At 38.6% G+C, this 24,288-nt stretch overlaps 1 protein-coding gene across 1 annotated transcript in view; it reads right to left on the bottom strand.

Moving 5' to 3' along the window:
* Positions 1-3,781: 3,781 nt before the first annotated feature.
* LVRN (laeverin) overlaps positions 3,782-24,288 on the bottom strand; it is a 31,722-nt gene continuing 11,215 nt past the window's right edge. Inside the window, exons 7-20 of the mRNA XM_041400202.1 lie at positions 21,996-22,136; positions 21,615-21,680; positions 21,417-21,482; positions 20,203-20,372; positions 18,734-18,810; positions 16,757-16,896; positions 14,452-14,507; positions 12,920-13,073; positions 11,936-12,030; positions 11,120-11,227; positions 7,299-7,469; positions 5,657-5,797; positions 4,673-4,748; positions 3,782-3,995 (exon numbers count right to left, since the gene is read on the bottom strand). Coding sequence (XP_041256136.1) covers positions 3,849-3,995; positions 4,673-4,748; positions 5,657-5,797; positions 7,299-7,469; positions 11,120-11,227; positions 11,936-12,030; positions 12,920-13,073; positions 14,452-14,507; positions 16,757-16,896; positions 18,734-18,810; positions 20,203-20,372; positions 21,417-21,482; positions 21,615-21,680; positions 21,996-22,136 — 1,608 coding nt within the window. The 3' untranslated portion in view covers positions 3,782-3,848. The remainder of the gene's footprint in view (positions 3,996-4,672; positions 4,749-5,656; positions 5,798-7,298; positions 7,470-11,119; positions 11,228-11,935; positions 12,031-12,919; positions 13,074-14,451; positions 14,508-16,756; positions 16,897-18,733; positions 18,811-20,202; positions 20,373-21,416; positions 21,483-21,614; positions 21,681-21,995; positions 22,137-24,288) is intronic.

Here is a 24,288-nt window from a genome sequence, read left to right as displayed (position 1 = left end):
GATAGTGACCCCCCTAAAGACCAGAGCCCACAGCCCCTCTGACGCAGGGAAGATTTCCACAATTTAAAGAACCATAGCAGCGACAGAGGTTTTACTGAAGTAAGATACTGTGAAACTTATCAAATGTTGTTTAACAATAGGTTCATTCTGTTATTTACTGCATAGAAAATACAGTAATGATTCAAAGTTACCAATGCACAGTCTTAGTGCGCTATGACGCAAGGTTATGCTTCATGTTGCTCACTTACCAATTGCCTTGGATTGAAAGACAGGTGTCTGCAGGAGTCTCCCTTGGAATGTAGAATGTAAACCCCGTCCCTCCAAATTATTATAATTTTGAAATTAAGAGGCTCTCAGGTGAAGATATGAGGATAGGGACAACAGTTCTTTACTTAGTATGTATAACAAGGCAAACAGAAGAGAGCAGGCAGAGAGCTCAGAGAAGGCTCACGTAGGCTGTCTTATTTATGGGATAAAGCAGTTGGCTCACAGTCAAATTACAAGTGATGGAAAAGGTGAAGGCGAGACTCCTGGTATCCACAACCCCCTTTGTTCCTTGACAAATGAGTCTGCTGTTCCTGTGTTATCACATATTTCCAGTTCCAGTTTCCAAGTTTATAGCATTAATGCTCAGCATGCCACTGTTTTCCTGCATGGGCTACTAGAGAACAAGTTGGAACTAGAGAAGTTTCAACCTGGTTGTGGTCTAGACCTTTGCTTCCTTTGGTGTCTGAACCAAAGTACCATTAGTTTAGCCAAGAGGCTGGGTCCATACATCACACCTGGCTCTGGAGCAGCCCCTGCACCTCTGAGCCAGGGGATGCAGAGATGATATGTCTTTTTATCTTTTGTGAGTCACTGCACAGCAGGAATATGGCAAGGCCACATGAACTCAGTTCATTTTTTAGCATTTTAGCCTACATCCCCTTTTACTATCCTATACTCACTCTTCTGGGACTTCCAGCAACCCTGAAGCAAGCTGCAGGCTGCTACACTCATCCCATCAATGTGCTGTCAGTGCAGCCAGATGGCGTGGGGTTTGTGCGTTGGCCACCCAGGTCCCACAACCAGCTGTCTCCCCTGTTCTTGCCTGAGAGGTTTCTTGAGGTGCCAGGAGGGAAAGGGGGCACAGCCTCCAGTGGGGAAGCAAGACAACTGTGCTAGGAGATGCAGAGGAGAAGTAAGCTGGTGCTTTTGAACCTTGGCTCAAACAGCTCTGAAGTCTCCCTCTCTTCTGGGCTTGGTGTGTATTCTTGCCAGCTCACGCCTCTGCTGCCCTGTCACACATACATATAGTATGGACAGAATAAGTGTAACTTTATGACTTCCTCACTCTCAAGGCAGAAAGCAGGACTTAAAGCAAAAAGCTGTGGTCTCTTCACATCATATCTACTTTTTCCCCCCACTCAGGGCCTACTGAATGCATCCTATCTATCAATGACACACAGCTATTTTTATTTGAAATTGCCCCATACGTGCACACCTGCACAATTACACGCTCCATAACACCTACACAGTCTGCAAAAGTAATATTAAAGCTCATTTCCTGATGTCCTCCTATTCATTTCCAATGAACTTACTTTCACCCCAATTGTCTCTGCAATAAAGCAGCTTCCCCAGCTTTTCCCGGTTTCCTCCCATGCACCTCTTCTTCCCTTACTGTATTTCTCAGTTGTCACTCCAAACTTCTGCACACAGCTTGTACTCAACAGCAGCAAGAGCTGACACTGATACATGCCACCAATACATGCCACCATGTGCAAATGTGTGGATTCTGGAAGTGATTCAGATCTGCTCTTACTCAGGCAGCTTGCCTAGCAATTACCTTCACTATTCTGCCTCTGCCATGAAAACTACACTGAAATTCTGAAATACAGATTGTCACTGGGAGGCAGACTTTAGTCAGCAGCCATTATTTTAAAATAGCTTCTTATTTTAAATTATTCTAGTAGTTTTTACACATTGATGGTTCATATTAAAAGTCTTGTTCAGCAGGATGAAGAAAAAAGTGACAAAAGCATGAAAGACTGGTTAGAAAGGCAGTGTGGTTGCTCATGGTTGGAGAGAAATGGTTTGAACCTGCTGGGTGTAGAGTGAAGTTATGGGATGTTTCTTGACCTTTGCTTAACACACATGATGAGACATATAGTACCAGTGATTAACTAGTGGAAATCACAGAAAATGCTGAAGCAAAACAGCTTCAGTACTGGCACAGGTTCCCCAGGAAGGCTGTGGACTTCCCATCCCTGCAGGGCCAGGCCAGGCTGGACAGTGCTTTGAACCACCCAGTCTGGTGGAAGGTGTCCCATGCCATGACAGGGGGATTGGAACTACATCGTCTTTAAGGTTCCTTACAAACCACCCTAAAGATTCTATGATAAAACCTCTGTAATTCACCACAGCCTTGACAACTTCCCCTGCTTCCTCAGTCAAGTTGAAGAAAACTTGCAAGAATACATGCAATTTTCTTTGGTATTATCCTTAACTAGATCAAAAGGGTGTCTCAGGCAGTCTCAAAATAGTTTGAATTTTTCTTTGCAGCCATGGAGAGCAGAGGAAATTCAGTGCAGTCATCATGGCAGCATTTTTCCTAAATGTATTTAGCGGGCACCAGTGAAAAATCCTTTGTATTAACACGTCTGGAGTTTATTCTATGAAAAGATCTATGATCTTTTCATAGATCAGTATTCTAATTTATTTTGTCTCCTGCATTCCCATGTAACAGTGTTTCCTGATCCATAACATGTTAACTGATCACCTGTACTGTAAGTTTGTCACAATACTGTCACTCTACAAATAAATTATTTGCATGGACTGAGGATCCCATGGGTTTTTTTTTTAAGCACAAGTTAATATGGTTTGCTAATACTAATGGGCTGAATTCTGCCTGTCACCTCCAAAGGGCTGTGTAATGAAGGTGACTAACCTGGAATCTACGGCAAAGGAGTTGGAGTCTATGATTCTGATGGGTCCCTTCCAACTCAGCGTATTCGAGCGATTCCATGATCAGTGAGCACCTCAGTGCAATTAGAACAGTGATGTTCCAGAACAGTTAGTTTAGACAAGACTTTGCACATTCGTGCCATGGACAAAATGACCCTCAAATGTCACACACGTCATCTCCTAGATAAATTTTATCCAAAGATAATCCAGTTCACATACTCCATGACTATTCTGGGGGTTGAAGCATGCTAAACAGAGATGACCGTGGGATCTCTTCAAAAGCTGTTCCTAATCAAACGCAAATGTAGACACATTAAATACAGATCTGCTGAGAAAAAAAAAACAAAGTTGAAATGACAAGGTATTAATTTCTTAATTAAAATTACAATTTGAGGATTCTGTAGTCCTTTCCTCCCCACAGGCCTGAAGTAATTCTGAAATTTATGTTTCACAGAACTGTTCTAAATTATTGTCCTCTTTGCAATTTAGAAACATAGAAGTGGAGACAGGTTATAGATCACTGCACAAATGAAACAAAACAGAATATAAACTTTTTCAGCTTCCTTATGTTTTTTTTGGCCACAAATATGCAGCACACCTTTCATTTGAATATTCAGAAGAAAACCCCCAAAGGATTCAAGACTGTATCTATATGTTAGATTATTATTAGCAATGCATCCCTAAGACCTCATTCAGGAGGAAATTGTTTCAGACATAAGATGCAAATATGTTTATAACTTCTTTTCCTAAATCCTTGATGTCTTTGTGAATCACTTTACCCAGATTTTCCAGTGGGAATACAACCACAGGACTCATAAAAATGTGCTTTACCTTTAATTACAGCTTATAATGAATACCAATATGATAGTGAATCACATATAATATACTGGAAATTGTTTTCCAAGTCAATCATCTACATTCTTCTCTAACCAGCTGGCAATTTTGATTAGTAGTTTTCTCCTTTCAATATTTTCAAGTTTTGCAGATTCCAGTAGCATAGTAATAGCCTCTCTCTCATCCTCTTCCAAGGTAGCATTATAAAAAACCTGCAACTGAAGAAATAAACACATGAGCTTAGTTCACACGTAACTTCACTTGCAGCAAGCAACTGTGTGCCTGATAGATGCTTTGGACAGAACTGCACAGAAAAGGGGCAGATGACAGAGACTAAAGAGGGGGTGAGGCAAGGTTACTGATTTACCCTAACGTGGGAAAGCTCCTTACACATCAAGAATGTGCCCTTTTGCTGTTCCTCTAAAAATCCTTTCAAATGCAGCCAACTTCACTGGTACTGGTGGTACCACACTGTCTAGGACTAGTTGGGTAGAAGAATCCTCTTGTGCTGCCTGTTCTACAATCACAGAACAAGAAATCTTTCTCATCAGTCTAATAGGCAAAAGACAAAAGATGAGTGAAGAAGAGTAAATAAAGGTTTGGGGAAAGCAGTCATTGAACAATATGAGGAATTAAACAGATGTCAGTATGACAACATAACAGGCCAGCTGCCCAAATGTTCGTATATTTTCAGTAGATACCATGGCAGAGGTTGTCTCTACAGACAGATTTCATAGAGGAAAATGAGACAGTTTTGATAGAATTTGTGGGGACTCTGCTCAAAACATGAAGGTTTGGAAGACATTAACATTATGGTCAATGATTCCTTTAATGAACAAAAACTTATATTTACAAACTGGCCATGAAGTAGAGACTAAATTCTTCTCTGATTTACCTCTTGGATCTGTACATCTGTTTTGACAAATCTTCCCATGGCTTTTAGTACACCATGCAATAATTCATGCCCATATCTGTAAAATTGAGATAAAGGTCCTTCAAATAGCACATTAGCCAATATATAAAATTTCATCTCTTTTGAAAATACTCACACTATTTATTGATTATTTACTGTGCTGCAAATGCCAACTAAGCTGAAGTTTGGACAATGGACTATTTTCCCTCTTTTAAAGAACTACCATTAATATTCAATTTAGACATTTGAGCTGCATGAAATACAATAATTACCCTGCATTTTAATTTCCTACAAAGATCTGGTATTTGTACTTTGGTAATGTGAATTCTTTGCATGAAACAGATAATCTCTCTGAGGCCATACAGCCAAACTGAGCTAGAAAGACTCAAAACCAGTAATGTGTCCAACAAGCTGGTGTTCCTGTTGCTATTTTGAGGGTAGCATAGAAAAAAACCACTTGCATTGTTCTTTTCGTTTGGAAATAAGGGGGAAATTTTCCAGCAAATTTCTCATAAATTTAGAAGACAGAAAGGCTCTGTAAGGGAGCAAATTGATAGGACACAAATCTGCTACAACTTGCCTTTTCTAGTGTTAGCAATAATTTACATATGAGGATTTTACTTCAGCTTTTTTCACCCACAATTTACAGCATTTGCACCCACTTGTATAATCCTAGTGGATAAACCCAAGTCTAGAGTCAGGATTCCCAGGAGTACTTAAAAGTACAGAAACAGTCATGAACAGACTAATTTTTAAAGTCTTCTATGTTTGATGAGCTATTCTTTGTCATTAAACCCTGATCAGAGTTGAATCCTCTGAAAACTCTGCTCTGCATACTTAATTGAGTCAGTCATTACAAGTAGCCATCCCTGGAAGGAAAATCTGCACCTGAATTTTACAGCTCAAGCATAGAGGAAGAAGCCAAAGAGCCACAGAAATTAAAGGAAACCAAAACTTGTTGCCTACCCTTGACTTAAAAGTGGCCAATTTTCCGTAACAAATTCCCAGGCTATACGGTGCCCAATATCCTTAGTCACTACATGTGAGATGATGACTGAAGTACAATTGGAAGAAAATAATGGGTCACTGAGTCCATATTGCAAGTATCTGTTAGAAAAGCAGGAAAGAAAAGAACCTGTCACTTGCTTCTTTTAAAATGGAAATATACAATATTGCAATCTGGAAATAAAATCCAGTTCACAAAAATTCCTACCTCAAGAAATATCAGCAGGTGGAAGGTTATACCAAAGTTGGTGTCACTGAGCTGTGTATTCAGCTCGGGTTTTGTCCTTAACATTTGCTCTTGCACTGGACTCTTCACTTCTCTAGTAAAGTGAGGGTGTAGAATATCAAATGGACATAGATGTGTTTCTTATCTTGGCACCAAAAAACTGCTCCTACCAGACAAGCTTGTGGAAAGGCAGACTGCTCTTCACCTTCAGGCAATTCACTTAACTGTGACTCAAATGGAGCCTACAGAGTATGCCAGTGAGATACTTTTACAAAAAAATGACGTGTTTATAGGGTCCCCTACAGCGAAACCCAATTGGAAAATTTTTATGAGGACTAAATCAGGATTTCAGAAATGTCTTCTAATGATGTCCGTGGCAGTGAATGCCTGAAGATCTTGAAAAGTAACTATTCTCTGTGTTGCCTCAGTGTTTTACCTTGTATGCTCCTACTTCCAAGTGAACCCTTTTAGAGTTATTTTCTTGTAGGGTGTTGCAGGCAGCTGCTTTATGGGTAAAGTTGGGTTTCTCCCTTTTGCATGCCCTATGTTTAACATAATGGACATAATTGTGAGGGCCAGGGAAAGCATATCTTAACATTCTTCACCCCAAAACACTCCCTGAGTGGCATTTCAAAAAAACAGATTGGTTTATCAGCAGCTGAAGTACATGGAGGAAGAAGCTCATCAACTCCCTGATTTATCAGGGAATGATGCTAGCCTGTTCCAAGAAAAAGGCCATAGGATCATAGGTCAAGAGGGAAATTAGTATAGCTGGTTGGGCATATCTTTGCACCACTTCTTGTCTTATTCTCAGTTATATTTTTCTGTCTTCCCAAATGACCACCACACTAGAGCAGGTGGCTGGAAGGACTAAAGTGTTACTTCCACACCTTTAGACCCATGGAGTTTATGTAAATGTTTGGATGACAATTCTTTAGACTATCACTGCCAAAGTTCTATCCCTTAACAAATGCTTTAGGTACAACAAACATGACTGATTAGAGAATTCAACATCATTTTACTGACAAAGATACAAATGCCAGTAAAGGTAAATAAACACAATGCTCCAAACTATGTTCTAGAAATTTTTGGACAAGATTCTTCCATATATGTCTTAACTATTTGGTTGGCCCACATGGAGTCAGAACTTAAGACCTGATGACCCACATGTTGTATTTGCAGAAGGATTGTTTATTTGTGTTTGTCCCATTTTTCCTACTTACTCCCTAACAAAACTCTTTAAAACTTTACCAGTGGTTGACAAGACACATGCTTCTGTGGTAAGCAAACCTCTATCAGCTTTGCACAGTAAAGTATTTTTGTTCTTATTATTTACTTCTACATACACAAAGATATGCTTTGATCAAGGTCACTCACCTGTAAAGTAACCATGACTCTTTGGCACAACTCATGGCATAGAGCAGGATGTCTTCATCTTCCTCAACGGAGTCGGTGTGGTTGTACATTTCCCATGCAAAATTCCATTCTTTATCACTTCCCACTGCAACACCATAGCAGCAGACTGTTCTTCTAATTAGAACGGGGATCCTGCAAGGCAAAATACGATTTAAAGGCACTGTACTGTTGTAGAGACAAACACTGTTGTTAATGCATAACAGAAATAAAAGGTTTATTTACAGTTAAAGGATACACAAGAATGCAAGTACAAAATAGTAGTGTAAATAAGGATAGGAAACATGTTTGTTTTATTTATGATTTAAGCATTTAAAAAGCATGCATTTTAAAGGAAACAAAAACCCCCAATATTTTTAGAGCAATTGGACCAGAGTATTTTTGTGCACATATAGTGTCAATGCCACTGTTCCCAATCACAGCCTAGGAAATGGATCACACCATTAAAGAGTGTACTAATGCATATATGCATCATCCCAGACAAGTCTTTTCTAAGTTCGTTCAGTGAATGCATCCAGTAGGAAAAGCCATTTGCAGCACAGAAGGAAACAGAAGGGACATTTCTCCATGCAACAGGCAGCCTCCTATTACTCCCACCCCAGGGAAGAGGCCTCAACATGGCAATGAATTTCACAGCAGAAACTAAATGCAAACATTACCAGTATAATGCCCCATATGCAAAGGCTGAACAGGAAATTTTTCCTGCAGCAATTATTTGTCCCTGACATTAAGACATTGTAAACACTTTTTAGTTAAAGCAGTATTCTACTATGCAGGCTATCTGAAAACAGTTTCAACTAATGGTATTTTGGACTAATTCTCTACAGAAGAATGGGTCCCATTGCTATAAGCAAAACATTTGACTTCCCCATCTCATACTGTTAGTCTCCTTATTATTGCATTACGCCAAGATTGTAAGTCAAGGTGTAAAAATTACATTCCCTTTGATCAGGGGATACACTTAGAAAAGCAGATAAGTTTCTGGTCAGAAAAGCCATTTGTCAGGCCCAAAACTGGAAAGAGCAAATTCACATTTAAACACAATTTGAGAAAAATTCCTGAATTTCAGCAGATTATCCTAGAGAAAATGAGGATGATGCCAACAGAGTTAGTGAGTCAGGAGGAAGGATATATGACATCAGTCTTTAGAGTACAAGGTAGAGAAAAGACAGTTAAAAATTTTGGAAACAAAGGACTAGTAGGAAAGAGCAAGAGAGTTGGATGTTTTACATGACAGACATCACTTGTTAGTGAAAAGGCAAGATGCAAGGATTTTGGTAGTTCTGTTGCAGATGTGGGGTTTCACTGCCAGACTAACAGAGAGCATGGGCATGTTCTATATTTACTTTTAAAAATAGATTGGATTTATTTACCTAGATATTTGCTGGGACATAAGGGATTTACCACCAAGAATGACATGTAGAGCAGTTATGTCAGGCTGGAGTATGGCCCTGTGAGGAATCCTTCTCTAACAGATCTGAGTTACAGGGTCTAGTAATTTGTTTAATAATCTTTTCATAATGTTGCAGTAAGAGGTCATAGTAAGGTGACAACAGGGTAAAGCTATTTTGGCCAAAGTACAGCTATTTATTTTGCTACTGAAGCTGCTCCAGTAGTTGCAAGAAAATGTTCATTAATAAGTGTAAAGTTGTGTGTGAGTAGACAAGTTCTATGTATCATTTGGCTGCAGCTCTGGTGTACAACATTTGAGGCAGGCTGGACAGCAATGGCTTGCTGGCTGGTGACACCTATGGGGGACTTTGGAGCTTGAGGTTTTATTAAGTGAGGGGTGTGACTTATTAATCTTGATGTTTTTCCTGGCTGTGTGATTTGACATTACTGGCGTGCCAGGATCCCTCATTTCTGTATCTTGGGGAAGATGCAAAAAGCTGGTGGAAAGCAGGGCAGGTTATTTTACATTGTTTTTTTGGAATCAATCCAGAAATAACATGGTGATTTCTTAACTTTTGAGAGTAGCAGAAGTATATGTGAACCTTTAGTAAAAAAGTAAAATGGACTGAAATACTGTCCCTCCCCCAAGGCTAGTTTCCTTTTTTCAAAAGACAAGTCAGTAACAGCATCTAAGAGAATACATTAATTTAGCAAGCTTCACTACACTCCTATAGTGAAAAAAGAGTAAAACTGAGAAAGTGGCTGGGGATTACAGCTCTAGTTATTTCCACGAAACAGATAAAAATGCACTGTATTAAGTCCAGCTATGTTCTGCCAGGAACGCTTTGGAAATGTTCAGCTGAAAGTTGATCACCCAATCTGAAACAGAAATGCATTACTTCGTTCCACAGATGTGAGAATCCTTCTGGGTTCCACCTGTGGCAAAACAGCTGTTATGAATTTGCTCTCAGCATGAAGAACATAAGAGCATCTAAAGGGATTTGTCTCTGAAATATGGGTCAAAAGTATATTGTGCCTGTTTCCAAACCAGCACATGTAAAGTCTCTTCATTAACTGCATGGGAACAGTGATCTGTCGCTTGAAACCTAAGTGTCCTATCTTCTCTGGGGTTTTCTCCTTAAAACATTATCATTTTTTCACTTTACCAAATTCAGAGTTTCATTTTTTCCACACATGAAGCCCAGTAAAATCCACTTGAACTTTTCTCAGTGCCAAAAAGGGCAGCAAAATTAATAGTCTTAATCAAATTCAAGACCAAATCAGCTAATATATTTCACAGACTTTTCAGCTATTCAAGTCAAACAAGGTATGTAGTATTCCATCACCTCAAATGTTGTTAGTAGGGAAAGATGAGTATTTTGAAAACAGACTGACAATTCAGCACAACACTGTTGCTTTTAGTGTGGAATTGCAATAATAGTCTCGAGAATGGAACAAAATTTATGTAGGCTATTTAAACTTTTCAGTCTAACTGCAAAACTCAGTTTGGTTTTTATGAGGATGATCATTATGAAACTATTTTAGAAAACTCAAATATAATAGTACAAGTTCAGTTTACTTAGCCAACTACATGTATCAACATATATAAAATAAAACCAAAATATTTGTCACAACTACAACAAATAAAAATAAACTTTAAATATTCACTCACCAGAGCCAACACTATTTGACTATTGCATAGAAAGACATCAAAAGAAAGAGAAAGGAAAAGAGAATAAGAATGTCAATACATTGTAAATTTTTTTTAAATGATGCAATGATTGAATACAGAAAGTCTCTTCCTGGTAGAGTCCAGAGTCCATTCTCACAGATCAGGCCCCTGACCACTAGGCTCCAGTACCAGCAAAAGGACTGACAGCTGTTCCCAACACCTCTTTATGTGAACACAGGACATGCAAGGCACTTTGACAGGCTCGCCATGGGCAGATGGCTGCATCACACAAACATCTCTTCACTCAGCATGGTTAAGAAAAGCTTAAAAGCTGAGTTGGTGTACGTGACAACCCCAAGGCTGTACTACAGCAAAGGGACTGGCCATATATTATATTATATCCCATATAAGTGGGATATTAGCACTCATAGGAGGTTCACCTGTTACATGGATAACCAGCTTTTGGTCTTCATGGCAAAATCTGCATCCTCCAGCCTGTTAAGTTTATATAAATGCAGCAATTATGAAATCATCATAAAGCTGGGATTTGGGGAAGAGGAGGAGGTTGGGCAGACATAGTTGTCTTAAATTCTGCCATTCTGTCAAGAAATAAGAGCAGCGTACCGAGGCATTTCTCCTTCTGCCTCCCCCTTGTAACAGCCTTTTAACTTTCCCCCTCCCTTAGACATGCACACCTGCAACAGCAGATCACCATTCTTACTTGTACTCAGGGTTGTCCCTCCACTTAGCATACAGTTCAGATGACAGGTCCAAACAGTCTTGGAGGCCTAGCCAGCATGCTGTTGCCAAGAGTTTTTCCAAATACACTCTTGAAGGGAAGTTAAAACAGTAAGAATAAAAGATATGCATACCACATTTGGCATATTTGAACTGTGCCTGATCGCCACAGTTTCAGAACATGATGCCATTAACCCATGAGAACCTCCACTAGGAACAACTGAGTTTTAATAAAATAATTAAAGAAACAATAATGGTCCCCAGAATTAATATCAGTGGATATATAGTGAGGCAAATAATGTACTATATTTTGTGTAAGTTTTTTCTGTGGTTTATAACACTCTTGAAAGTTTTAAGGTACTGGTTGCATCTAGTCCAAATTACTCTGATGTTTAAGCCTGTGGCTGCAGTGGCCTTGCAAAATGAAGTATTTTGAAGTGTTAGTAATTGATCCAAAAATCAGATCTTAAGTTCATTGCTGTCAGTTTTTCTTCAACTAGCAGCAGGCTGTTGAGCCCGTTCTCTGACAAATGAGAACTACTACTATAATTAAATGATCCTTAAAATTAATGATCCTTAAACTATCATCCTTTTTGCTGCTATCCTGATACTGCAGTTTCACTGGAGTTGTCAGCATAAAGGTGTCACACTTTACAGAACAGTAAAATAACAATTCAGTTACGTTCACATTAGTTAGAGAATTATTCCTATATCTTGTATTTAAATTTACATGAGAAAACTGCAATCCACCAGATCCAATCACACCAGAAAAAACTCTTAAGAAAAGCAGGATACTTACTGAGCAAAATAGTCATCTTCCAAAGCATCAACATTTTGACGAATGAAACCTGCATAATAATGGTATATTGGCAACATTCTCTTTAAAAGGTATTTCTTTTAAAAGAAGGGAAAAAAAAATTACTTTCATTTACATACAAGTTTTTGTTTTCCTTATTTACTCAGATTAATCCTAAAAAAATTACGACTATTAATGTCTTGAAAACACAGAATATTAAATTAAATATAAACTGGGTCTAAAATTCAATATACCTGTACTTCAAATCAAACTGGCACATTACCATTTCACATCACTACAACCTTTGAACTTATTATGAAAGACAATGAATTCTCAGAGAAACAGGAAAAACCCTTCTCAATAGGAAATACTTTGTTCTTCTTACTTATTTTAATATACCTTTATTTTTTAGAGCTTAAGAGAACTAATACTGTGCGACTGTGCTTCAAACATAAGTGGAATCTTCAAACAGAAGTCAAGGAAATAAATATGACAGTAGTATTTCAGGTAAGTCAAATGTGGGAGAGAATAATTTCATTTAGTATCTAAGCACTATTCCTTCTTTCACTTCATGAAGGTGGATGAAAAGCAGTACAAAGCACAGAGCACAAATATACTATATGCCTTTTATACATAGCAGTGTTAGTCTTTTCACTTACTACTGACTGATAGTTCTACTTTCCAAATTTGCAGTTTCAGAAAACAAAGGATGAAGCTTAATGTAAAGATTGTGAATGTATTTCTGCTTTTCAATAAGAATCAGCTCAAGATCCAATGAGACTTATCATTGACTAGTATGTATAATTAAGTATCTCCTCCTACTAAAAAAAAAAAAAAAAAACAACAAAAATTTATAAAGTCATGCAAAAGGAATCGCAAGCTCTCTGACTCATCATAGCCACCACTACATCCTTGAGAATTTAAAAAGCATTAGACTAATGTATTTGCATGGTCTAATATCTTTGGTAACTAACAAAATGGTCATACCTTTAAAAGTGGATATACTTCATGGTTCTTCAGTGTACTTTCCAAATTCTCAGGTATAAGGTTTAACAATACTACATTCCATATGAAGAGCTCATCCTCTCTGGCAAGGTATTTCGTTAGTTCAAGTGCTGTTTCAATTGGAACGTATCCGAAGCTATGTAAAAAAAAAACCAAACAAAAACCAAAAAAAAAAAAAAAAACAAAAAAAAAACCAAAAAAAAAAAACCAAAAAAACAAAACCAAAACAAAACAAAACCCCCCACACATTTTAGCATACTTATTCATATTAACCACCTACCACACGTATATGTTTATTTATGGAACAGGCAATAAAACATCAGGATACTGTGTGAAAAGTAACCTAGCAAAGGCACTGGAAAAAATAAAAGAAATATAAATGAATGGTGATTTTAGGAGCTGAACTCTCAAAACTATCTATTAAGGAGTGCTGTGCAAAGCAATAGGCCAATCATGGCAGTAAGCATGGCAGCATGTACACTGTATCTTTTTGTGTCTGCAGGACAAACACATTTACAGCAGGTGTCTGTCTCATTGCAACAAAATTAAGAAGAAAAGCACTGTTTTAGTTATAATACAACTTTATTTTTATTGTGAAATAACTTATTTTCATTACATGTTCTTTTGTGGAATATTGTAAAAATCAAACCATTTCATTAACATGCACACTATTTGTGGAATTAACTATTTCAGCATGGCATTTCTGTTCCTCAGTGTGTAATAAACATGGAATTCATTTTTTCACAAAAAATTCCAATTCAAGCTTCTTTCCTCCAGAAAAAACCCTATTTTTGGTGTACTTATATAGCAGCAGAGTTCTGTGCTTCACAGTTACATTCCTTGTTAGCTACTACTTTTGAGCTCTCTTATGGAAAAGGACTTTCTTATGGGAGGAGAAATAGGAATTTTTACTTCTCCTGTTAGAGGCACGTCCACAGTCCCTGAAGCAGGACAGTGTGCTTTGGCCACCTCACCCCTGAGGTCCCTCATCTTAGGGACACCCTCATCAGGTGTCTGGTGCTTTGGTGCTTTTGGTACCTCTGGCACACATGAGGCACAGACACACTTAATCATACTTAATTTCAGCTCCCTACGACACTGCTGACCTCTTTAGCACCACAGACCTGAACAACCAAGTCATGACTCAGCAAGAGAAATTAAAGAGGTTTTGAGTGATGCAGTACAGCACTGCTGAGACAGCCCAGAATAAATGAAGGAAGATTCAGAATCTTCATTTGGAATATTTTTTTTCTGTTAAACACAGGTCAATCCCTAAAGAACTCACGGCAATGCAACTATTTAAAATCATTTCCTTGGAGCTGGAACAAAAGAAATTTTGAAGTAAATCACTCAGCACTGAGAAAAGAAGGGATTAAATAACTCCCCCACCATTTTGTCAAAGCAGTTATTCTTGGGAGGCACACATGGGTAGGAATGAAGGAAGCGGAAGTAGAAGTCTTGAGTGCAATCATATTTTTTAATCAATTTCTGTAACATATTGGAAACATACTTACTCTGTCAATGCAAAAACATCATCTATCAGCTGGAACCTGCTGACAGTGGGAATAGCCTGCAGAAAGCATTCGTGTTGTGTTAGTTGATTTCAACATGTGATAAAGATTTTACAAAAAGCTTTATGATGTTTCAGAGGGATCCCTAAGAGGTTTTCTAAATCAAATCAGCCTACAAAACATTGAGAAATGGATCTTGAATTTTAAACTGAAATTATTTATGTGCTTTAAGAGATATGTTCTGTACACAGAACTACATAATGTAATTATATATTGTGTTGTATATGGACATATAACTACAGACCATTAACCAGAGAATTTAAAGACCCCTCTTACATGCATGCTGTAATTGAAACCAAAACATGGAAATGCCACATTTCTTAAAAATATCCTAGTTACACAATTTTGGTACATTTTTCCCTTTTGAGGTTTAAATACAGAATCTGTTCTCAGTGCAGAGCAGCGTGTCTATCACTACCATGAAATAAATGACTGAGGCACAGCCGTGGGTGTATCTCTGCTTACATGTGCGTATCTCATGCTCTTGTGGCAGGACTGCTGTCCTCCTTGCCTCCTCCCTGTCCCACGCCCCTGCAGTTTGGTCACTGCTTGAGCAAACATTCCCTCTGACAGCTGGAAGCATAAAGCAGGGCAGAAATGCTGGAACCAGACAGAAGTCAGGTGGCTTGGGCTGACACCTGCCAGGCAGGAATGTGAGGCTGAGTGGAAGCCATGTGTTCTTGTCCCACCTCTCGATACCAAGAAATACTAAATACAGTGTGAGTAGGAGGAACAGACAGTATTGCGCAACAGCTATGGAGAACACTTCCCACCAGGAAGCACTACCACAAAGAACAGACAGTTTGACCACAGTACCACCCAAGGCACTTTGCACAACTGTGGTTAGTAAGGCACAGAATGCACCCTGATTTGTACGTGACTAGGGATTGTGAGAATTTGACACAAAATTGTAGGCATAGAACAATGTGTCTGTCCTCCTCACCCTTCCAGAAGGGATGCCTTATGGTAAGACTTGTGTTCTTGGCCATGCTGAAATGCTTTCACTCAAGAAATTAGGCGTGTGATTGCAGTACTGTTGTTAGTGCTATCCACAGCTTGTTCTGCAGTTAATGCACTTGTCATCATCAATCCAAAATAACTCCTTTGTTGTCTCTAATAACCCATGGTACTTGTGAACCTGCCTTGTTGGAATGTGACCAATAGTATAGTATATTAAGTATAGTAGTCTATACTTAATAGACTACTTCTGCACCTCCTGTCTGGCCCAGAGTTACATTTTTGAAACCCTGTATGTGCTAATAAATGCTCCCAAGTCAGCACACACCCAGCGTCTTGATGATGTAAATCTGCCCTGAAAGAAAGAAGCCCAGAAGAAATGAAGCCACTGTGCTGTAGGAAGGTTTAATGTGCTCTGATCAGCCCTGTGTCCAGACTCTCTAGAGGAAGATTGTACTGTATACTATTAGGTCAAAAGGTTAAATTTTCTCACTTTCGTTACTAAAATGAATGAGCAGACACTACTACTGCAGCCTCTGGCTCACTGTAGGATTAGGCAATACTGAAACTATGCAACCCCATATAGAGTCACATTTGTCCTATACCACTTTCACCTTCAGGCCTTCTGTACCACTTTCACCTTCACTTTCAGGCTATGGCAAGTCAAAAGTGGGATGAAATCTATTCTGAGTCTGTGTCTACAGAGGACTGAAAGAGCTCAAACAGAATAGATTGGAACTTCTAGGAAAATTGTCCACAAAAATCCAAAACCAAAAAAAACAAAGAAAGAAATCCACAAAACCCCAACCAACCAACCGACCAACTAAAAAACCCACCAAAAAAAAAACAAAACCAAAACAAAACTTTTTTTTGGTTTTTTTTTTTTTTTTTTTTTTTTTTTAGAATTCCTCAGGCAGAAACATTATGGTTTGACAAAACATGGAAATAGACTTTCTCATTATTTTCTTTCTTCATCATTACTTTGTACCAGCTAAGGCTCAAATCCTGCATTCATACTGAAAGCTCCTTGAGACAGATTTAAAGAGAGCAGAAGAGCCACAAGCTAGTAACACAAATCTGAAGACAAAATGTCATGTAAAGTTGTTTTTCATGCTTATGTGGAACAGTTCAAGCCTGTCATCTTCCACTACAAAAAGCTAGTGACTAGTGGTGCAATGCTGAGTTTGTCATTATTCCAGGTTTTCATCAATGTGATTCCAGGTAAAAACTGCCTGAAAAAATCTACAGAAAGAGTCTGCTCATAAGCTTGAGAAAACAAACATAATCTTACCTTTGGATCATTTTCAAGCAAGCGTGCTAATCTCTTCAAGTTTAATTGATCATAGTTCACTCTGTAGTATCCACTTAAATTTACATTTAGCAAGATCCAGTCATAGTCTGACTCTGATACTTGCATTTCAGGAAACATTTCTGAAAAGTGACATTAGAATGTATCATTTTGTTTTCCATGCACTGCTTCTTTTGAATTTACAAACAATGGACTTGGTGCTCCTCTGAGATATGAGACACAAATTTGAGGCTGGACTCAAAAAGAATCCCTCAAAAGCTCAGTGGACTTCAGATCTCTGCTCTGCCCAGCAGGATGACTTCAGCAAGCCAATGATTCCTCAGGTACTGAGCACCTTGGGATTCCAAGGAGTAGGCTGAAGACCCACTTTGCTCTAGCCCTTTAGCTCAAAGGCAGCTGTGAGAGTTCAGGAAGTTTACTCAACAGTAAACTCTCAGGATGAGGAGCAATATCCTCCCATGCCTGTTGTAGAGCATGGACCTGCAGCACACCTGCTGCTCCCACCTCCAAAAACAGTGCTCAGCACCTCACAGAAGAACTGACCACCTACCAGTATTCAGATAAATGCAGATCAAGAACAAGAAACAACAATAACCCTGTTAAATTTAACCAGGAGACAAGTAATCTAAAATGCTTATTTTAAAGAAGATACTCCCATAGTTCTTCTGGGTTACATCACTCACTAACAGCTTCCTCCTGCAGTCCATCTCACTGCCTGTGTGTTCTTGCCTGATTGACCGCTCCTGAGAGCCTACTGTGCTTTGAAGGAGCCAGTGCAGCCCTGAAGGCTCTAAGCTGCCTCATCAGAAAAGTATTCTGTTTCTGATTTGAGAAGGCAAACTCTGCTAAGACAGTAAGTCAATACTGGTGAGTCGTCTACACCCCTCAGAGCTTTACTGTGAACAGAGGACTCAGACTCCAGTGTTTAGACAGAGCAAGTACTGCAAGATTCATCCTGTGTTCAGAGGAATATACATGCATTTTTTCTCATTTGCCTGTTTGTATACAGCCAAATTAATGATCACTCAAGGTATCTTACTGCCTAAAAAAAAGAGGAAGTAAGTTTTAACCCCAGAAAATGGTGTAGAGCTGCAATATGCACAGCATATTGAAGATTTGCACTTAAGCATTCCACTGCATTAGTCTCTGCATTTTCTTTTGACTCCCCTAAAACCTGATGCATGCCTGACTTGCCAAAGCAAAATGGTTACCCCATTCTAATGATAATACTTCTTCTTTCTCAAAAAAAAAAAAAAAAAAAAAAAGCTATTGGAAAGCATTGAATTCAGAAAGAACTGATTTTGTAATTTGGAGATGCCCATAAAATCTATTATAAGGCTTTAAAACTTTAGAAATCCTATTATTTTGATAATTTTTAATTTAATTTGCATACACAAATTAAATTAAATGCTTGTTGAAAACATTAATTTTCTGTTGTTACAGACATTAACGTGCAACAATATTTGGGTCACTTCCCACAGACAGTGTTAATTTTTCCAGTCTTCTGTCTACTACTCGAGCAGATAATTTTCTGGTATTTCACAGCCTAGATTCTGTCTATATTCAAAAGCTGTCATTAACATCAATGACATCTACTGGGAGAAGAATATTACAAAAGCATGAGGACCTAAAAGTTTGGATTTGTGTAAAATATTATAAAATCATAATTTCTGTGGAAATCTCTACTCATAAAATGTGTTGTACTGTATTACTAAAAACTCAAGCTTACACTAAAGTTTGATTAAACAAAGAACATTATATTGACATAATTGAAAATCTACCACTATTTTGTAACACAAAATCATTGCTACGGATAAACAGAGACATTTCTGTATTAAAGATTTATCTCCCTATTCAATTCAAATATATCCTCTTTTTAAAAAGTGTTTTTTAAAAAAGTGTTTTTTGAGTGTTCTTATCAGTTTGGTTTTAGAATGTGCAAACAAATACATTACTTACTGCTGCTTTTATCTAGCCAGGTTAAGGGTTGTGATGATCCATTTCTCATCCAAGAAATAGGAACAATCCAGGTGTTACTTAACAAATAAAAGAATATTATTAAAATTAAAATTCTTATATTTAAAAATTCTTCTTAGCTGATGCCAAACTACAATGCAGATTAGTTCCATCTTACAAGAATATCCATCTATCTTCTGTCCTCTCTGATGCATACAACCTCATCAGATAATGGTACTTCTGCTGGATCAGCATTTACCTTCTCCAAAAGGGCTTTAAAAAGTCAGTCATATCAAGAATATTGTTCAGTGCTAGGTATTTCAATGCCATTGTCTTTCTGTGATGTCTTTCCTTCTCCAATCAGTAATTTTATTCTCCTCACTTATTAGACTTCACCTTATTTATGGAGACCTTAAAACTACTTTTCAGAAGCACATCTACCAAAAAAAGGTCCCAGAAAAGCAATACAGCTGTCTTTCCAACAACTGTAATTTCTTTTCTGAGGGAATGTAAAACTCCTTTCTGGTAAAAGAGATGAAAGCTTCAAACGCCTGAAAAATTCTGTAATACGGGTCCTGCGCTTTCTTACATTCACATGGTAACTTGTGCTGGCTAACTGTACAGGACTTCACACTTGTGACTTGAAATTCCTTATCTGAGCTAACCAAGAATATTGAATGGATTAATGTTTTGCAGTTCCTGGAGATTGGGAGCAAAGGAAACCCTGTGGCTCTTGTGAAAATTCCTTTTGTCTGTTTGTATTACCAGCAATAATTTCCAAGAAAAAACTGCTTTGGATTTTGCTCTCCTTTACACTTTTTCCTCTGATGAAAACTCATCTCATGGGCTTCATCCATGCACTCCAAAACTCATATCAATTGCTTCTTCATAAATGCTCAAATCCTAGCCAAGAGTTTCCAAAGTGGGTGACAAAAGGCAGCTACTTCTATCATCATTTTCAGACTTATCTAAGTAAGTTTTCAAAAGCCCCAGGCACTTAGAAATGCTCACTGACAAGAACTTAAAACTGTTCAGTTATCAGCACTTTCTGAGAAAGGGGTCATTTATTTAAGTACTTAAATGCAACCCTTCTATCCTTGTCAGGCAGAAGAGACTGGGAATGTGTGCACTGGAAAGAAGCAAAGCATGGTTCATCCAGGTTCCCAGTCTGTATACCTGAGGGATGAGGAAAGAAAATGCCAGGCAAAAATCCTCACTGCAACACACTCATTGCCTACATCTGACTTGGAAAAGTCATTATTCCAGAGAAAAGCAACTTTTTGGAAAAACAAGCAGAATTTGCAGAACTATCGCAAAGTCCAGCAAAATCTCAAACAGATTTTACTTGACTGCTCGTCACAAGAAAAAAACACATGTTAAAAAATCAGATGCTCAAAACGTGTTGTTGTAACTGAAGCATTTCCTGTAAAAAACAGGGTATAACATACAGTAAAAACACAAGCTAAACATACTTGTAAGAATCAGTACTCTTTCTATTGTTTTTATTAAAAAATTGTTCCTGTCTGATTGTTCCAGTAGTTAGATTTAATGTTAAAACTGGAAACCCATTTTGGCATGTCCAGGAATCCATTATTTGCTTTACAGGTGCTGGCAACTGAACTTCATCCTGTGCATCTACAACCTGAAAGAGAAAGAGAAATAAGAAATACTTATGATGAACAGGTACTTACTGATATTGCTTCAGTGAATCTCTGGGACTGTTTCTAACGTAGTAGAGAAAATAATGCTTAGCAGCTTGCTGGTCTTTGGCTCATGCAAAAAATCAATGCAACAAATTCCAAGGAACCTTTTTGACATCCTAATAAAGACATAATACAGGCATAAGCCTTTTTCAGGAATTATGAAATACTGAGGTGACATTTTTCATTCTACAACCTGCTACAAACTTTCCCTTTTTAGTGTTAATATACTTACCACATCTCTATGGCTATGAAAGAATTGATTAGTTAATTTCATTCAAATAGAACTGATGGAACACAAATATTTTTAAGTGACATAATAAACAAACTGAACTTGTGAAGAGAAATTGGGAAAGACATTAAGATGGAGTCCAAACTAGTGTGAATTGGTACAATCTTCACTGGCTTAAAACATATCTGAATTGCGTATCTGAAATTCTAGCATTCCCATTCTTAAGACAGAGTCTGAAACACAACAGAAATTTTCTTTAGAGCACCAGGAAGCTGGACTTGTAAAAAAATAACCTAATATTAGCATATGTTTTCTTAGTCAGATCTCTGCCAAAACCATTGAAGGGTAAAATGCTGAGCTACTGCCCTGAGTATAGACTCTGCTGTGACATACCAGCATCTTTTACCATCAAGCCCAAGGCATCACACACTCTGATCTAGCAAAAACTAAGCTCCAGAACAATAAGCTATGCAGTTTCATGTAGGCTTATGTAACTACTCTGGAACACAAAACTTTGCCTGGTCCTGATTTCCTATCTCATCTCTCTACCCCTTGTACTCAGTCCCACTGGTCTCAGGTGCAGCAAAGCAGCCAAATAAACACTTGAGAAGATATTAGCTGAAAGAACTATGCAGGAGAAAGACTGCACTACAGATAGGCACATTCCAATGCAGTCTTCTACAAACAGTTCATGCCTTAAATTTGGACTGTGCCAAACAGCAGGAAAAGAATACTAGAGACATAAAATGAGTACCATCTGGATGTGGGTCCACAGATCATCTTGATTAGCATTTGAGAAGGAAAATTCTTTCAGATAGGACTGGGAGGAAACAAAGAGAAGCATCAGAATTCATGAAGGTTCAATGAAAACCATTAGCAAGGCAAGCAATTTGTACAACTGGCATTTTCAAACCTATAAGTCAAGGCGAAAGGGGTTGTTTTTCAGACTTACAGTAAGTGCTCTGATGAACAACTTTTCAGTCAGGAAACCAGAAAGCATCCAGGTTATAGAAGCCCCCTAGAGTACAAAAAAAAAACAACAAAGTATGAGAAAAAATGAATTATTATTGCAATTACTGTTGCACTATTTTTTCAAATGTTCCAGAGATGCTAGCTGGTCTACACCCACACTTCATATTTCACAGAGATTAAAAATGTTTTCACCTCTTCTTTCATAGCTAAGTAGATTTGCAACACCCAATAAATTTGTGTGTGCTGCAGAAATATGTTTTGAATGACAAAGTTAGTTTTGTTCAACAGTTCCTCCCAAACCTACCTTGTACCATTAGCTTAGAATCTGCAAGAAACCAGAAAAATTTTCTTTTTTTCTTACCTTGCTGTATGTAATGTTGTCAAAAAGGGACATTAAAGAAAATGATCCTTTGATCTTGTCTTCACTCTCTGACAGTGATCGAGCTATTTCACTGTCTTCCCTTAAGACAGGTTGTACAACATGAGCATAAAAGATTTTATCCTGCAAAAAGCAGACAAATCTTGTCATGTGAGATGAACAGAAGTTACTAATTCTCTGGAGAGAATGAGGCGTATGGAATTAGCACTATTATGAATAATTTGTCTATAAGCAAGCTCCCCAACTCCCTAGCTCTCTACTGAAGAACAAGGGACCATACACCTGATCCTGACATTTTCTACATGCAGCATCAGTGACCAGTGAAAATGTTACATCTTCAAAGTACTCGGGCTCAGGCCTGACAGTCAGTTACAGTGTGATCCTCAGGCAAAACTAAGTCAACTATATTAAAACAGGAAATGAACAAATAGTGAAAACTGAAAGCCTGCATTTAATTTATTTCTGTTATTAATATGGCAGCATTTTCCTCCCAAATTCTCTGTTTCTTCTGCTGCAACCCGGAGCAACAACCTAAAACCTAAGCTACTGAAGGTACCAGAGTTTAGCTATGTGGCATTGCTGCTGTCACCCTGTGAGGAATAGGGAAGGAAAGTGGCTCCTCAGAAAATATCTCCGGAGTAATTGTCACCTGCCATGTTCAACAGCCCAGGGAAGGGATTGAAGCACCTCTCCTGTAGGAACAGGCTAAGAGAGCTGGAACTGCTCAGCCTGAGGAAGAGAGGGCTCAGAGGCATCTCGCCAGTGCATGTACCAGAAGGGAGCTGAGCAGAGCACAGAGCCAGGCTTTTCCAGGGGTGCCCAGTGACAGGAGCAGAGGCAATGGGCACACACTGCCTGTGAACACACTTCCTGGTGTTCAGAGAGAACCTCCTGAAAGACAGGAGGTTCTCTCTGAACACCAGGAACAACTTGTTCACTGTGAAGTGACTGAGTATTTCCACAGGCTGCCTTGAGAGGTTATGGAACCTCCATCCTTGGAGAACTTCAAAAGCTGTCTGGGCACAGTCTTGGGCAATTGGATCTTGTGTGGCCCTGCTTAGGCAGGGAGGCTGGACAAGATGACCTCCACACGCCTTCTAACCTCAGCCATTCTGTGACTCTGTGAACATTTATGACCTACAAAACTGTGCAAGAAAGATCTATATTCTCACACCTGTGTGATTAACTCTGCATTCCCAAGGCACATTACCTAACTGCAATGTATCAAACAGAATTATTGCCCAGTACTAAAATTTACTTTATGGACACAAATGACAACTGCTGATTTTCAGAAAGGCAAGCTTCTAAATTTAACGTTTACATTAAAAAGAAGTCAAGTATTTATTTCCAATTTAAAATTCTGAGACCTTTGCACTATTCAGTGGTATTAATACACTGCATTGCAGAGAATAAAGTGAGCTGTTGCTGAAGTTCAAAAAAGGTAGGCATATCTCATGACCTAGAAATCCTCCTGACAGAAATTGTTTGACATGCCTTTATTAGTTTCCAATCAAACATGTCATTAAGAGATTTGGTGAATGCAAAAAGGAAATTGACAACTGATGTTTCAATTCACCCAAATAAAAAGCACCCTGGAGTAGCTGCCCAGACTTAAGGCCCTTCCTTCCTTCCTTCCTTCCTTCCTTCCTTCCTTCCTTCCTTCCTTCCTTCCTTCCTTCCTTCCTTCCTTCGCTGATGGCACCACACAATTTAAGATTGCATGGGCAAGTGCACCTCATTTCATGGCTGCAATTAGCAGCCCCTATCCATCTGTCTGTCAGTTTAACAATGAATGGAGTCTTCTAAATGCTATGGGATTTATGCTTATTCCCATTTGGGCAGAATGGGAAGGAATTCTACCCTGCTGTTGGATTAGCTATGTGCATTGTATTTGTCTTATCTACAACCAGATATCCAGGGACCCAGTGGGTTAACAGACTCAAAATAGCCCAGCCTAATCTCTGCCTAGTAAAGACACCTCAGGACTGGGAAAATTAGAAAAGAGTGTGGCAGGTGAGGAGGAGAACCACCAGCTACAACCCAGGACCCAGGAGAGAAATTGGGGTGTCACTGCAGAACCCCAGCTGTCCACCTGTTCTCTGCACCAGCTGCAGAGGGCTGGATATCATCACGGTGCCCCCACAGATGGAGACCTGCAGGGAAAGAATCAAGACCTACTGGTCTTTCCCCAGGAGTGAAGTTTATAATAGCACTGTTTAATTAACTCCTACCTCCTGGAAATTCCTTTCCTTTTCACATGATGGAACTTGGCTAG

Source organism: Onychostruthus taczanowskii, unplaced genomic scaffold (assembly GCF_017590055.1).
Source record: "Onychostruthus taczanowskii isolate IOZ18803 unplaced genomic scaffold, ASM1759005v1 scaffold175, whole genome shotgun sequence".
In the NCBI taxonomy this organism is placed as follows: Eukaryota; Metazoa; Chordata; class Aves; order Passeriformes; family Passeridae; genus Onychostruthus; species Onychostruthus taczanowskii.
This window is presented reverse-complemented; position numbering and strand designations above follow the sequence as displayed.